The 15,612-nt window shown below is 56.6% G+C and overlaps 1 protein-coding gene and 1 long non-coding RNA gene across 4 annotated transcripts in view; one reads left to right on the forward strand and one right to left on the reverse strand.

The window, feature by feature from the left end:
• C1H15orf39 (chromosome 1 C15orf39 homolog) overlaps positions 1-10,838 on the reverse strand; it is a 26,958-nt gene extending 16,120 nt beyond the window's left edge. Inside the window, exons 1-3 of one of the 3 annotated variants that reach the window (XR_004903601.1) lie at positions 10,643-10,838; positions 3,836-6,519; positions 305-1,846 (exon numbers count right to left, since the gene is read on the reverse strand). Coding sequence is in view for 2 of the 3 variants with exons in the window: in XM_028505998.2 (XP_028361799.1) it covers positions 1,479-1,846; positions 3,836-6,467 (3,000 nt within the window). In the remaining variant the exon portion in view is untranslated. Of the gene's footprint in view, positions 1-301; positions 1,847-3,782; positions 6,520-10,642 lie in introns of those variants that run through there. The other 2 variants (XM_028505998.2, XM_036027721.1) reach the window with 2 other exon arrangements.
• LOC118501036 lies at positions 9,960-13,360 on the forward strand. Its single transcript, XR_004903605.1, has 2 exons — positions 9,960-10,169; positions 12,382-13,360. It is a non-coding gene; the product is annotated as an uncharacterized LOC118501036 (long non-coding RNA).
• The last annotated feature ends 2,252 nt before the right edge of the window (positions 13,361-15,612 follow it).

The following is a 15,612-nucleotide window of genomic DNA, read 5'->3' on the forward strand; positions in this document are numbered from 1 at the left end:
GGCTACAGATCGGCAACCACTAGGACCTGTAAGGGTTTCAGGGGGCTTTTCTGAGCAGGAAAATGGCTGCCCAGTGGGTAGGCGACAAGGGCCCACATGGCCAGAGCTAGCTGCGGCAACACTGCTGGAGAGCCTTCTGGGTTGGAAGCAGGGACAGCTGCAACAATCCCACGAAGGGCTAACCACCTGGTGAAGACACAGAATCTACGACCCCCCAACACACAGCCAGATCCCATATCCCAAACCAACCCATATGCTTTAATGTTTAATGGCCTGCCTCCAAGACTGTGTCTGCGGGGCACACCACGGCCGGCACACCCACGGCTACAGGGAGCTCGGAGTGCACTGCAGGACTGGGGACCTTGACAAGAGGAGTCTCTGCCAGTTTCTTCACACTCAAGTCCAGTGCCACCTCTTCCCTAAGTGAGCAGTGTGTCCTCAAAAGGGCCTCCCGGGCAGGCGGAGTCTCCCTGGACCACAGCCTTATTACAAACTTAACCAGGCCAAGGGGCTAGCTTGCCAGACTCTGGGCTCAGTTTAGCACTGCAAGAAGGTAACCCATAGCAGGCCTGGCTGATAGGGCTGCAACTTGCAGAGCCCCAAAGTCCTCAGTCTGCATCTTCAGAGACCTTTCAGCACTGAGCTGTTTCTCAGCCCGTCCCTTCTAGTCGCTGCAGATGCTCGGCTTCCAGCAGACATACAGCTTTCTTGGGATAATGCACTAGGTGAGGTTGGTAGTTCAGGGCAGTCACTGGCATCAACTTAGGACAGGCCTGGGACCTCCCAGGGGTGAGAACAGCAGGCCCAGAACAAGGATGCCAGCCCCAGGCTATACCCCTGCACCCCTGTAGTGGGGATGGGGGGTGGCAGACTCCCTTAGGGAGCTACAGGCTGGGGTTTAGGACCCAAGCCCAAACACTGGGGCTGTAACTCTAGGCTTTCCTGGGGAATGACTCTAGAAAGTGTTCACTGTACCACCCCAAGATAACCAAGTCCTATGACATATAAAAACTTCCTGGAGGTTGTCTGTCTCAGCCTCATAGCCCAGGCCCAGGCTGGGAGCTGGGCCCTTGTCCTGGGGAGGAAGCAGGGAGCGAACCCTGACGGGTGTGTGCCAGGTGTCACCCCTGCACAACCCTGTGAGGTAGGCTATGTTGTTGCTTTACAAACGGGGAACTAAGGGCTCAAGGGAGGAAGTGACTTGCCAGTTACACAGCAAGGAGCTAGGATCCGGGCCCTGGTTGGTGGAACTCCAAAGCACACATGTCTTCTCTAAAGATGGAAAGTAGTCCTTTCTAATAAAGGCCCTCAAGTTACTAGTCCAGGGACTCCCAGCCTGGCCTGGTGGAGAGCAGGGCCAGGTGAGAAGCACTCCAAGGGCATCTCCCCTCCTCTCCTGGGCAGCTGGCCAGCTGGAGGGAGGGATAGAGAGAGTGATTACCAAACAGTAGCTGTCCAAACAGCACCAGCCACCAGTGCTACAGGTGATGGCTCTGGCCGCTCAAGAGCTGTGGGCGGGGCGAGGGCAGGGCTGCTCCTGAGGCCTTGTGGCCCCAAGTGGGCAGTGCCAGGCCATTAAGCCAGGCGGTTGCCAGCAGTCTTCGGCAGCGGGCCCTCAGTGTGGGGCTGGGTAGGCTGGCGCTGGCATCAGGGGCAGGTGAGGCACCGTGGGACTCTCCCCCAGCAGTCGCCTCTGCTTTCTCCGGGCCAGGAGTTGGTGGCTTCCTCCCCAGCTTCCTGGCCTTGGGGATGGGTGACTTCTGAGCCAGGGAGAGGCTGTCTGGCTCATCTCTGGCCATGGTGGGTTCTGAGGATGGCACATATCCAGCCTCAGTGTCAAAGTCACCTGGGAAATAAACATACAGTCATGCTACAGACCCCGACAGCCCCAGACCCTGGCCCCCCAAGTTATCTAGACCAGTTGTCCCACTCTGTTCCAGGCCAGGGTAACCACAGTAGCGTCACAGAAACCATGACCATGTTCCCTGCACATGCCTGCTGGCCAAACCATTAAGGTGAGAGGGCATGCTTTCCCCCAGGTAATACCAGAGCTCTCCCTGATGAGGGCACTGCTCAGGAGAAGCTGTTTGGTGCAAGACAAGAGGAAAGGGGCCTGACAGAGGGAGGGCCACACTTCAGAGTCCTTTCCTGCCACACTGCCACCAGGGCAGGAGCTAAGCCCCACAGGGGCTACCCTGCAAGCAGAGCCTGGAGGGAGCATCAGTGGGCATGGGAGGGCACTCTTGACCAAAAGCAGAGCCACTTGAAGAGAGGTGGCCAGGGCAGCACTGTCCTAAGGACACCACAGAAGGCGGCACCACGAAGCTGAGGGGAGGGCCCAAAGGTCAAGAAAGGAGTGGGGACAGGGGTACTAAAACCTAGCTAGCAGCAGGAAACTGGACCCCGGTCATTTTCTCAGCCCCAAACTCTTGCAGCCCCAGTCAGAACAGAAGGGGACGATGAAGTGCCTTGGGTCCCACTGTCCAGCACGCAGCCCAGGAAAAATGGACCTGTCTATTTCTGGGCCCCAGAGAGCCCAACTGTATGGGGGGAAGATAGGGCTGGGCAGCCTCCGCACAATGTCCAACATATCGCTGTGTCTCTCTCAGAATAGAACGCTCCCACTAACACTGTGTGTGCCCCATTAGGTCAAATGCCCCAACTTCTTAAGTGCTCAGAGGTCAGCAGTTTCATCACCCAAATGCCAGGCCTCACACCTGCCCATCATTTCTTCTACCCCTCCTCTACCCGACCTGGAGCTTGCACCAGGTAAGGGCCCAGGGCAAGGCTGCCAGGATGAGGAGGGGGCGAGGAACACTTCTATAGAGATACAGCTGGACAGAGGCTGGGTGGTGAGAAGGCAACGAAGCAAGAAGAGAAAGACACAGCAGGCCTTAACTCGAGATCTCCTGAGGTAGAAGAGGCAGCAACAGATACCACTGGGCACTACCACCAAAGTCCTGGAGGAAGAAGTGAGATGGTGCCCAACACAAGAGACCACAAGCCCCCCTCAGGGTGAGGTCAAGCCACCTGAGCTGATCAGGTGGTGCTCTGAACGGCACACAGCATGCTGGAGAGTGATGAGCACAAGTTAGTTGGGAAAAGATAACTGCAAAACAAGATCCCAACTTACTGGGACACTTCCATGAATGCAAATACCTGGGAAGATGAAACCATGCATTCGGAAGGCAATGATGTTGTGGGGGGACACCCCTGCTGAGGTTCAGGAAGGAGGCACTGGACGAGAGGAGGTACTGTTCTCTGGGATGGGAAATGAGCTTAGGGAAAAGCTAAGGAGTGTGGCCTGGGAGGACTTAAGGGTCAGAGAGTCACCAGCCAGGTGCAGAAGCCCAGCATGCAGTGGGTAATTTAGGGCTGGAGCTCAGAAGTAGGAAGGCTGGGAGAGACAGACAGGGGGAAATGACCTCAGATAATAAACAGGGCCTGGGCAGAGTCCCAGAATCCAGAGGAGCCTGCAGCAAATTACAGAAGAAACAGCAGAGGAGGGAGGGGGACCCAGGAGGATGCAGTGCCAGGATGGCCAAGAAAGCATTTCCATGAGGACAGAGTAGTTGGCATGCTCAGCAGCTTATGGAGAGGCTATAAAGGCTGTCATTGACACAGGGGGTAAAGAAGGATGGGGGTCCACAGAGCCCACCCTGGAAGGCTAGCTATCCCCATGCCCTCCCCCACCCCTCCCAGGTTCTAGGGCCTCCCTGACCTTTCCAGAGGCCCGGGAATCCCTCAGTCCCTGGCTGTGAGCACTCATACAACCCACACACCTGTCACTCGCTCACACAGCTTTCGGTGGCGACTGGGGTTGCCCCATGCTCACCCAGCTGGCGGCGTACACAGTCACGCCACTGCAGGCCCAGCAAGTCAGGGTATATGTCGGGCAGCTGGCGCAGCGCCAGCAACTTCAGCATGCGCGAGGTGCAGCCACGCAGGGCCCGCTCCCGCAACGCCCGCTCCTCTGACAGTGTGGTGGGTCGCAGCTCCACCCGATGCTCCTGCAGCACGTGGTCCACAGAAGCAGGCGGCAGCCTTGGGAAGAGCCGCTCCTTCACCAGGTGGATGGGCACAAAGATGGCGCCAGCCCGCACGACGTGGGGGAAGGGGCACTGCTGTGTGCACACGAAGCGCTGCAGCTGGGACAGCAGCCTGCCCAGCAGCCCCTGCACAGCCTGGCCGTCCTGCCACGCTGCCTGGCCCCACGGCCCAGCTGTCTCCAGCCATTCGCGCAGCTTCTCGGGTGGGGAGTGGGCCACTGAGCCGGAGATGGCATCACACAGGGACTCATGCAGCCCTGCAAAGTATTGCTCTGGGGAGTCCACTGTGACAGGGGTAGAAGCTGGAGTTGGAGCCTGGGCTGCAGCATGTGATGGAGCCACAGTAGGGGCTGTGGCGGCCACAGATACAGCTGGAGAACTGGGCAGCGCCAGGTCAAAGCAGGCCACAGGCAAGGGCTGGGTGAGAATCTGCAGTCCAATGGGCATGGATGTAGAGGTGGGTGCAGGCTGGTCAGAGGCAGGGACCGAGGTGGGCACGGATGGGACCATGGCTGCAGGCAAAGGTGCTGGCCGGAGGATCTTGAATTTTCGAAACATGAAGGCCACAGAGCTGTGGAAGTTGGTCTTTGGGGTGGCTTCAGTGGTCACTGGCAACCCAGGTAATTCTGAGACTGTGCTCCCTGCGCCCGGCACACCCACGGCTACAGGGAGCTCGGGGTCTGCCGCAGGACTGGGGACCTTGACAGGAGGAGCCTCTGCCATGGGTTTCTTCACACTCAAGTCCAGTGCCACTTCCTCCCTAAGTGAGCAACGCTCCCTTAAAGGGGCCTCCTGGGCAGGCGGAGTCTCCCTGGAGTCTTGGTCATGGCTGTCCTTGGGGGGTTGGGCCGCATCAGGCTCAGAGGCAGCCTCGGGTGTCTGCACATCTAGATAGTCACGGTAGGGGGCCAGGCTGAAGACATTGTCGATGATGGGCATGGGTGGAGAGCCAGGGGACAGCGTGCCCTGGCTGTCTAGAACAGACCGGTGCTCCTGGGCACAGGATGGGAGTGCTGGGGGGGTGCGGGGAACTGGACTATCTCCAATGACAATGGGTGCCCTAGGGTGCTCTTTGAGCTGGGGCTGGAGCTGTTCTTTCCTGCAGCTCGGCAGCCACATGGTCTCCTGAGTTTCCCGTACTTCAGTCACAGGCTCTGGGCATGGCTGACTGGCACTCATGGGCTGGCACACTTGCTGGACGGCGCTGGGCTGTGGCACAGCCTGAACACTGTTCTGGGAAGGTGGTGTCCCTCTGAGCCCTGGGGATGCCCCATAGAGAACAAGGTCATCCCGTGCATAAGGAAAGCCCAGTGACTGGGGGGCAAAGTCAAGTGGGCACCGTGGAGCAAGAGGTGGCTCCACCTTAAGGCCTGGTGAGGGTGCTGGGAGGGGAACAGAGGGATAGGAGTAAGTGTCCAGCCCCACTGGGGGCATGCAGGGTGTCTGGGCTGTCTGGTGCCTCAGGTAGGGGCTACTCAGCCCACCAGCCAGGTACCCAGCTCCCTTGTGGGCTCCCAGAGGCTGTAGTGGGGGCACCGAGCTGTAGCTGCTCTGCTTCTCTGGGTGGTGACAGGCTGGAGGGCAGGACAGAGCCTGTGCAGGTGGAGAGAGTGGGTAGTGGGAGGGCACTGTATCCTGGTAGGCTGGCCCCAAGGGTTGGGCCAGCTGGGTCCAAGGACTGGGAGGTCCCTCAGACAATGACTGCTTGGGGTCCCCAGAATAAGGTCCTGCATACTTGGAGGCCAGGAAGCCCGTGCTGTGGACGGTCTGATACTTGTCCAGGAATGCCTGGCACGGGGAGAAGCTCCCTGAGGAGTCTTTGCCAGATCCCCCAACTGACACTCCACGCAAGAAGGTGCCATCCAGGGACTGACCCTTGCCAGGAGCCAGGGTCAGAGAACAAGGTGCATCGGCAGGGGGTAACAGGGGCCCAGCCATCAGTGTCCAATCAACATCCAATGACCTCTTCGCCGCCCCTTCCCCCAGGCAAGCCGAGAGCCCATAACACAGAGGGCTGCGATAGACGGGTTTGGGTGCTGCCAGCGGGGGGCATGGGTAGGAATGAGCCTGGGGACTGAAGGGCAGGAGCTCACCAGGGCCAGAGTCCTGCACCTTCTCAGAGCTTCCTGCCGGTGGGCGATAGAGCAGACAGCTGGCCAACAGGCTGTCTTCCCGAAGTGGGGATCCTGCCATGCTGGCAGGACACAAAGGTGGGTACCGGGTCCAGGATGCCAACCGCTCTGGCCCTGCTTTGGCAGCACCCTCCATGGGGCAGAAGTAGGCACCCTTGTAGTTGCAGGGGTCCTGGTTAGCAGCAGAGGGAGCCAAGCTGTGCCGGGGTCCAGAGTTGGCCTCTAGACGGGGCAGCTTGCCGTAGAGCATGGGCCCCAGGGGGCCCTGTGGCCGCTTCTCCGCCATCGCTGTGAAAAGGCTTCAAGCCCTCCGGGGCCCCAGCTGCTCGACTGCAGACCTGGTGCAGAGAGGGAGACAGACATGGGCCATCAGAACAGGCTACAGGTAAGCAACAAGGGGCGGCCGCTCTCGCTGGCTCACCGCTACACCTAAGAACTCGGCACTTAGAAGATACTCAATAAAGATTCTATGAATAAATGAATGAATGCATGATACAATGCAGAGGTTCCCAACTTCATATTTTAAACTGCAGAGCCCTTTTTAGTGAACTGTAGTGCAGCGGCCCTACACATACTCCCCTGCCTCCACTCCAGGAGCCCCTCTGTTCCACTTTCCTTTCCGTGACTCGCAAGACAGCCTCCTTGGGCTTTCAGACTTTGAGGACACTTCAGTCTGAGGACCACTTTGTCGGCTACTCCCCACTCCCCATATACATAGAACCCCAAGTAGCTGACGAAAAGATATGGCACGAGAGGCAGGCTCTGACCTCGCATGACAAGCTCTTAGTCCAAGGTCCCAGAGTGAACACAAGATGCCCACTGCAGCCAAGATGTGGAATGGGGCATTGTCCACAAATTCAGGTCTCCTGTGACATTTTTTTTAAGATTTTATTTTTTATTTTATTTTATTTTTATAGAAGAAGGGAGGGAGAAAGAGAGCGAAACATTGACTGCTTGCCTTCTGCAAGCACCTCGACTGGGGAACAGAGCCCACAACCTATGCATGTGCCCTGACTGGGAGTCAAACTGGTGACCTTTTGGTTTGTAGGACAACGCCCAACCAACTGAGCCACACTAGTCAGGGCCTGTGACACTTTTGAGATCTGTTTTGGAAGAGGGCTACATATGCAAAGCAGCCCCGATTCACCCAAGGAGCCGAGACCAAAGAACGAGGCAGACAAGTCTAGCTTGTCAGTTAATGAATTTAATAGGGAACTTCTGTTCAGAAACACAGTCCTGGACAGCAGCAAGACAAAATGGGTCCCCACACCTTCCCCCCAAACCATGTGCTTACATCTCCTAAGCAGTGAGAATGTGTGGGTGATCAAAAGGATCAGGTGCCAGGGGTCTCTGGTGCCAGTGCAAGTTCAGAATAGATAACACTGAGGGGGACTGGCCCTGGAGACAGAACTAATGAAGACCCTGTGACCAGCCAAGAACTCTGTGAGGATATTCCAGAGCTCACCTGGAGGGAGGGAAGGGGGTCAGGGGTCCGGGTTCACTCAGATGTGAAAGACGGCAGATTACCTTTAAGCTGGAGTCACTTATGTGCCACACAAGATCTGACCTGCCAGACTTATTTAAAAATGGCAGTCAGGCCTGGAACCCAGGTCCCTAGGCCCAGAGCAAAACAGATAATACTGGGTTTATTTCTGAAGGGTGGTCCCCCAGGAGAAGTGACCCCCCAGGAGAGGTAGCCAGGTTCATCGCTTTGTACAAGCCACACTCCCTCCCATCTTAGCCTCACCCCCAACAGGAGAGCCAAGGCTGTCCTGCAGATGGCGCTGTGGCACCAGCAGAAAGGTCCCAAAACTTAGGGGAGGAGAGCCCGTGCCCTCCCAGTCCTTAAGGGGCAGTTGGCTGTTTCCAGGCACATGGTGGGAGCACCAAGAAAGGCAGGTGGGAGGATGTGAATGTCCAGGCAGGGAGCCTCCAGGGCCTGGAGAGTGCTAGTTTGCAACTGCCCCCACTGTACTGATGTTAAAAGTGAGTGCCAGAGAAAGACTAAGGCCCACAAGCAAAGCTGAGCAAAGACTGGAACCCAGACCCACAGAGGTCAAGTGTGGGTTTCCTCAAGGCAGCAGGCACTCAATGACCTATGAGGGGTCATAAGGTAAGTCTTCTAAGGCCACATTGACCTCCCTCTACTTCCCCCAGCACCCTGTTCCCTGAAACCCACAGGTGGCTTAGAAAAAATAAATCAGCCCAATCTTGCTCTGATTAGGCCATGAGCCAGGTGTCACAGGTTTCTATTACCGAGAAGCCAAAAACAGCCCCCTCTCCCAGCCCTCTCCTCCCTTCTGGCTGGTAGCCAATGAAAGTCACAGGTTTAGTGTTAGACCAGCATATTTTGGGGACAGAAAAAGCCAAAGTAGTATGGGGGCCAGTGCCCACTCCTATCCCAAGGAAGCCAGGTGGAATTCTCAGAAAGTTGGCTCATCTCCTAGCCAGAAACTATATCTCAGACCAGCCTAGAGAAGGGAATGTTCCAGAGAAGACAAGAGGGGAATCAGGACCACAGTATCGACAGCAGTGCCCTATCCCAGGAGAATGCAGCTTCACAAGAAAGGGTTCTATGGCCCTGGCCAGGTAGCCATTTGGTTAAGAGTATCATCCTGATATGCCAAGGTTGCGGGTTTGATTCCCGATCAGGGCACATACAAGAATCAACCAATAAATGCATATATAAGTGGAACAACAAATTGTTGTTTCTCTCTCTCTCCTCTTAAAAGGGGTTGTATGGTTGTGGGGTGCTGAGCCCCACCCTGCCCTCTGGAGCTCTGGAGTAAATAAATAAGTGCTGGCTCAGTCTCATCTCCCCCAAAAGTTCCCTAAGGCCTCCTTCATACCCACTTCCCAGTCCCAGGAGTTCTTCTCTCCTGGGCTCTGCCCACTGTGTGCCCTTGCCTTAGAGACTTCCTGAGACACCCCCCAGGGACCCAGCCTAGGGAGATGAGGCCACCCCTGGGACTCTCAGGAGCCTTTAGGAGAGAGAAGTCTCCAGAGAGCCATCAGAGGACTATGAAGTGTATGGAAGTGACCTTCCTATCAGTAGGAGATGGAGGACCCTCTTCACTCAAGACAGGAGCCTCCTTTCCTGACACATACATACTGAGTTGGCAAACAATTGCTTTGAAAAAGATGGGACTCCAGGGAGCAGGGTCTCATCACTCTTTGGGCCACCACAATGTTTGCTGGCTGAGGTTGTAACTGGGCTTGGAGGATGAACCTCAGGCAAGGCCCAGGGCAGGGTCCAGAAGAGCCAACCAGGGAAGAGCCAACCAGAGCTGTGCTATCCGGGACCTAAGCTGGGACACAAACAGATCCATGGCCCAATTCCCTCTTCCACCTCTGGAGGGCGGGCAGGGGGTAGAGGGCGGGTCTCTGGATGGCTGGATGGAAGTCGGGAAAGACCAGGAAGAAGAATGATCCTGCCCGGCTGTGGTCAGCATCTGGCCTCTCAAAAGACTGAAATAGGGCCCCCTCCCCTTATTCTCACACTTCCCCCAGATTCTGGGACACTGCTATCCCTAGAACCGAACCTGGGAAGCCTAGGCTACGGTGGAGGGACAAGGGTCGCGGGATTGGCCCTCACCCGCTTTCCTCTATCTGCCTTGCCCATAACTCTGTTACGTGGGGACCTCAGCCGCCTAGCTCTGGGGCTTCCGGGTGTCCCCCATGCCCTGCCCTGCGGCACTGGGGGCGCACGTGCACCCCAGCAGGCTGACATACGGGCGGCCGCCACGCAGGCAAACCGGTGCCTGCAAGTACGTGCAGGGCCCACATCTGCACACACTCCCCTCCAGAACTGCGTTCTCCCCTCGCTCGGGCCCCGGCACACGTGTGCATGCACGCAGGCCCGCGCACGAGCCCCATCGACAGACACCCAAAGACTGGCGGGAGATCCGGAGCAGGAGGCGGCCTGGCCACAAAATCCGGGCAGCCACCGCCTCGGGACGATCCCGCCAGCCTGGGCTGCGGCCAGAGGGTGAGTCAAGCCTTAGCGAGGAAACCGCAGGGCCGTCCCGTCACAGCAGGGCGCGTCCATAGTCCCACTGCGCCTCAGCGCCCTCTGTCCCCAGAGCCCAGTACCCCCGCCGCCCCTCACACAGCTCCGCCCGGACAGTCCAGGGCCCGCGGGAGGCCCGAGGGCTCGGCTCCCCTCTCCTCCTCTCCAGCTCCGCGCCGGGGCCCCGCCGGAGCTCCAGAGCACTGCCGGTCCTGGGAGCCTCGAAGTCCAGGGAGAGTCGGGGCAATGACGCGGCCCGGGACCTGCAGCCCTTCCACTAGGGGTTGGCAGCAGCCAGGAGCCACAACACCCTTGGCTCAGGCCCGGCGCTCTCCATTCCTCGGACTCGCCGATAGGGGCGCCCTAGGGCAGCGCCGCCCACCCCTTCCCCACGCGCCTCCCGCAAAACTCGGCCCAAGTTTCCAGGCCGGCCGAGCGGCCGAGGCTCCTACCTGCAGGGCGTCAGGCGGCCCGCTGCTACCGCCCGGAGCTTCGTCTGCATCCTCCAGCGCTGCCGAATCCGTGGGTTCTTATCCCGCTGGGCCCTGTGCGGGAACTCGCGGTGAGCTCCAAGCCTAGAGCCAACCTCCTCGCTGCTGTTCGCGCCGCCGCCGGGCGCTGTCTGCGGTTCGGGCCGGGGAGGGCTGGGGGCGGAGCGGGGGCGGGGCGGCGAGCGCGGTTGGGGCAGAGCCCGGCAGCGCTTCTAGGAGCCTGCGCTCCCCTGGGCCCAGGATGCGGAGGGCCTGTGTGGGCCAACCCTCCGAGGACCTGACTGGGCGCGGTGCACTGTGAGTACCCACCACACTCCACGAACCAGTGCCTGTCGCGCCCAACACAAGCCTTCATTCAGCCACTTCGATTATTTGTTCCTTGTCACTTTCTAGCTACGTGGCCCTGTGCATGCCCCTTGACCTTGTTGAGCTTCAGTTTCCATAATTTTAGTAAAACTGAAATTATGTCATAGTGGGTTTGTTGTAAGCCTGAGAAGAGGTTGTATTAAAATATCTGGCACACAGTAGTCCTTTGGCTTCGTTGGCCAGTACTAATGGCTTTAGGGAGCTGGAGAAGGGCTCCTTAGTCTTAGTGCAGCCAGTGAGGGCAAATTCCAGACAGATGTATCTCAGCTCTTGTTAGAACACCACACCTGTTTGAGGAAGGGGTGATTTTCCTATTCCTGTTAGTGAGCCAGGAATGAGGGTACAAGGTAGGGGGTGCTAAGTGAACTGAACTTTTTTGGCAAATCTCGCTCCATAAGACAGGCCTGAGCCTGTGTAGCCTGAGGGATGGGGTGGGGTGAGTATTCCCAGCCAGGAATAGTATATTGCCAAGAGAGGCTGGAGGGGTGAAAGGGCCATCCCCAACCACAACTCTCTGGGCCACCTGATTTGGGATGAGAAGCCCCTCAGTGCTGCTGCCTTCTCTGAAGAAACATGGTCAGTTCCTGGGCTGCCTAGAACTGGCAACAGTTGTGTACAGTGGAGGAGGGGCATACATTCCAAAGGTCAGAGAGCAAGTTCATGGGGCAAAACCTCCCAGGTCATCTGCTCAGGTCCGAGAGGTCAGGACTGCCTGAGTCAGAAGACTGTGCAGGCCTGAGGCCCCAGGTTCCAAGAGTCAGGAAGGTGTTGGAGAAGTTAGAGATGAAGAGGATGGGCTAGACACTACAGGTAGAATAGGAAGAGGCAGTGGAGGGCAGCTGGGAAGAGAGGAGAGGGTATCACTTAGTTGAGAGCTGGAGGGGCCTTAGGACTAGTCTGGAGAGATCTGGGGAGCAGAGACTCAGAGACAGCTGGGGCTTTCCCAGGGTCACACCTCAGCATCAGGAAAGTACATCTATGTGCTGACAGCTGGTAGTCACAGCCAAGTCTCAGGTCACAGCTGTTCTTCCCTACTCTTGCCCCTTACCAACTCCGTCCTCCCTTCCCCCTCTTCTAGCACACCACTGCTTGCCCCACCTTTGCCTGCTATTTGGGGAGTGGGAGGAGGGCAGTGTTCTCAACTCTTAGGTCTAGGACTCTCAGGTTTTGTGCTCAGGTGGCCTGGTGTTCTCTCCAATCTCTCTGAGCCTGAGTGAGACCCACCTAGGCCAGAATGAATCTGGTAAGACTCACTTCACTGAGTCCTGTCTGAATTCAGGACTTTCACAAAGGCAGCAGCTCACTTAATCAGTGTCTTGTCCATTCCTTTTCAGCATCACTTAAACACATTGGAATATAAAACAAAGGACACGGGTTGGGGGACTTGGCAGGCATTTTGTAACTCTGAGCCACAGCTTCCTAATCTGCAAAATGAAAACCGTGAGATCTACTTTATAGGCTAAGGTGAGTGTCAAACAAAATTAGCGTGGAAATTGCTTATAAACTGTAAAAAGCCCTGTAGAGTGTCAGCTGACTGTCACTTTCTGAATATCCTGACCTTGCCCTTTTCTTCTGCACCCCAAGGGTTGTGTGCAGAACCTATGGAGAGAGGTGGCTAGCAAGCCCTTGTTTGATGACAGGAAGTAATCAGTACAATGTGGCTGTCCTGGGAGCCCCCACATGTTTATTAGGCTGTGGTGTAAGAGAGGAGAAACGGTATTGAGGTTGGAAGGAACAGTCTGTCCTTATGTGGGCTTCCTGGGCAGAGTTAACAAAGAAAAGTAGCTTAGAGGAGCCCGGGAAGGAGGTTTCATACTTGCACACACAGCACGCCAGGTACGCACAGGCTCCACGGGCACATGTTCCTCTTCCACCCCACCCCAGACACAGATTACAGTTTCTGGCTTCCTGGGAAGGCAAGGTGAAAGGTCAGCTCCCCAAACCTCAGCTTCTTAATGTGGCCACACCTGCTATTTACAAAACTTTCCTTCCCTGGAAGAGCTCCTTCCCACCTCAGACCAGGGAAATGTGGCTCCAGCAGGCACCCTACAGACAGAGAAACAGGGAGGTGTGGCACCTTTCCCAAGACACACAGCGATGCTCTCCCCAACCCTTTCAGGCCCAGTAATAGACATTGTCTCCCCCAGGAAGGCCCCTGGACTGCTTTTACAGCCTCTCTCCCCTCTCTACTTCCTCCCAACAGAGGAACAGCTGGTGGGCCAGGCAGGAAGCTCCTACCTGGAGCATGGCCATGTGCCAGTCACTTGATAAACATTATGTCGATTAATTCATACAACCATATGTGGCAGGTGTTTGAAACACGTAAATTGAGATTTGACCTACTGAGCTGTGTGAACTTAGGCAAGCCCCTTGACCTCTCAGTTCAGACTTCTCATGATTAGAACATGTCCCAGAGCTTGTGTGGATCCAGTGAGTTCACTGCTTTCTTTATAGTAAGCCCTCAACCAGTGGTAGCTCTAAAGGAGGAAGGGGTGAAGCATCTGGCCCACATGACGAAGAAATGGAGTGGCTTGGATTTCCCCCAAACCCTGCCAAGACAAGGCTCAGGTACAGCTGGCGGTCTGGAACCCTCTGCTATCGAAGCACACAGAGTCTGAGGGCTGAGCCGTACCAGAGGCCAGCAGTGTGGACTCAGAGCATGTGGGTTGGATCAGACCAGGGGTGGGTCAGGGTCATGGGATCTGATCGGAGTGAGGTGAGCCACTTCCAAAGGTGTGCTGGCAAATCACACCTTCCTTCTGGAGGGAAGGCTGGGACACAGTAACCTGTTGCCTTGCTATAGTGAGCAGAGAGTAGAGTGCAGAGACCCCCACCTTACCTCCAGAGGAAATCAGTCTCTCAGAGGGGGTCCCAAAGGCAGAGAGAGGGAGATGAGCCTCCCTGGTGGATGGTGCCTGCCAGCCTACTGGCTACAGAAAAAAAGAACAAAAACAACAACAACAACAACAACAACAACAAAAAACCCTATGCAATAATTTGGGGACCTAACTACAAGGAAGGGGGGAGCTCTTTAATAAATTAACAGCCAGTATGGATTGCCTGCCCTTCCCATCTTTCTTCCCACCAAATATTGAGGACCCCCAGGCTTTATGCTGACAGTGAGTGGTCCCCAGCTGCTGTTTCCCAGCACAGTAAGAGAGGCAGATGGGACAGCCCAGGGCACTCTAGGGTGATATGTGCCTGTATGGGAATAGGGCTGCCACAGAAGTCTGAGGAATAGGGGCTGGGCCTTGAGTCAAGAGAGGGTCCCCATTCTGCCTGTGCCAAGAGCCCAGCCACTGAGAGGTAGGGCTTGGTTGGTACTAGAGGCAGTGGGAAACATTCCCTCCCTATTTCCAGGAGGTCTTTCCAATGTTCGTATGTGACCCTGTCACCCCACCCCCGGCTTGGAGCCTCCCAGGGCTCCTCAGTGCCCCACTGTGGCTTCTGCTTCTCTCCCTATTGCCACTGCTGTCCCCAGAGCCAGCCAAAGCTGGGTTGCACCTCTATGCTTTGGAATATGTTTGTCCAGCTCTTTCTTTGCTAACTTCCTTTGACCTTCAAGATTCAGCTTAGGCCCCTCCCTCCAGAAAGTCTTCCAGAGCTCCAGAATGCATTTAGTCATCTCTTCTGAGGCCTCATAGCATTGCGAACTCATCTCCATACTAAAATTACCTGACTAGAAGCCTAGCTCCCTACTCGGCTGTGGAGGGACCTCCTCCAAGGCAGAACCTGGGTCTGTCTGAGCGCTGAGACCCCAGTGTCCAGCCCAAGGCTGAGTCAGGCCGTGGTTATGGAGTGCAGGGTTCATGGCGAAGGATGAATCTGCACAATGGAAAGAAAAGAAAGCCAGGAAACCCTCCCCAGACCCAGTGATGAGTACCTGAAAGGAACCTCTGCTTCCCAAAGCTCACAACAGCCCCTGCACTCACCCTTTCAGTCTCTCAGGACCCACAGCACCAAAACTCAGAGCAGCAACAGCCTGCTGCCAGCCCCCATTTCAACATGGGAAAACTGAGGCCTAGACGGGGCAGCCGTGGTCTCCTGAAGGCCTGTCCAGCCTGTATACAAGTTTCCTTCTTGTTCTGATACTGCCTCTCCCTCCCCATCTCCTCCCTCCCCCCCAGCCTAGGATAGAAAAACACCTGGCTAAGCTCCACCTGCATGCCTCATGCTGCCTGCAAACCCATTCTTGGGGGTCCCCAGTCTGGGGCTGGGCTTGTGAGGAGAAGAGGAGAAGCCCCTATGGAAAGGGGAGAGGCTGATACATTTTCCCCTCAGTGTTGCCACAGGCTGCTCCCTCTACCCCAAGCCTGGACTTAGGTCAGCCTCCCTCATCATCTCTTTTCCTTTCCCATCCAGGGCCTCTCTCCGGGGCCTCCTCCCCCAGCCTCTGTGCCCTGGGCCAGCAGCCCAGCTATTCCCAGGATGGGAGTTTGGGCCTGAACAGCCTGTACCCGCAATCCTGACTCCTGCCTTGTATCTGTCTCGCTTTGGTTGGCCTTTGGCCTCCATTAGGAATTACCTTCCCCCAGTTTCCCAGTTCAAATGTTTTCGGGGAGCTG

This window comes from Phyllostomus discolor, chromosome 1 (assembly GCF_004126475.2).
Source record: "Phyllostomus discolor isolate MPI-MPIP mPhyDis1 chromosome 1, mPhyDis1.pri.v3, whole genome shotgun sequence".
In the NCBI taxonomy this organism is placed as follows: domain Eukaryota; kingdom Metazoa; phylum Chordata; class Mammalia; order Chiroptera; family Phyllostomidae; genus Phyllostomus; species Phyllostomus discolor.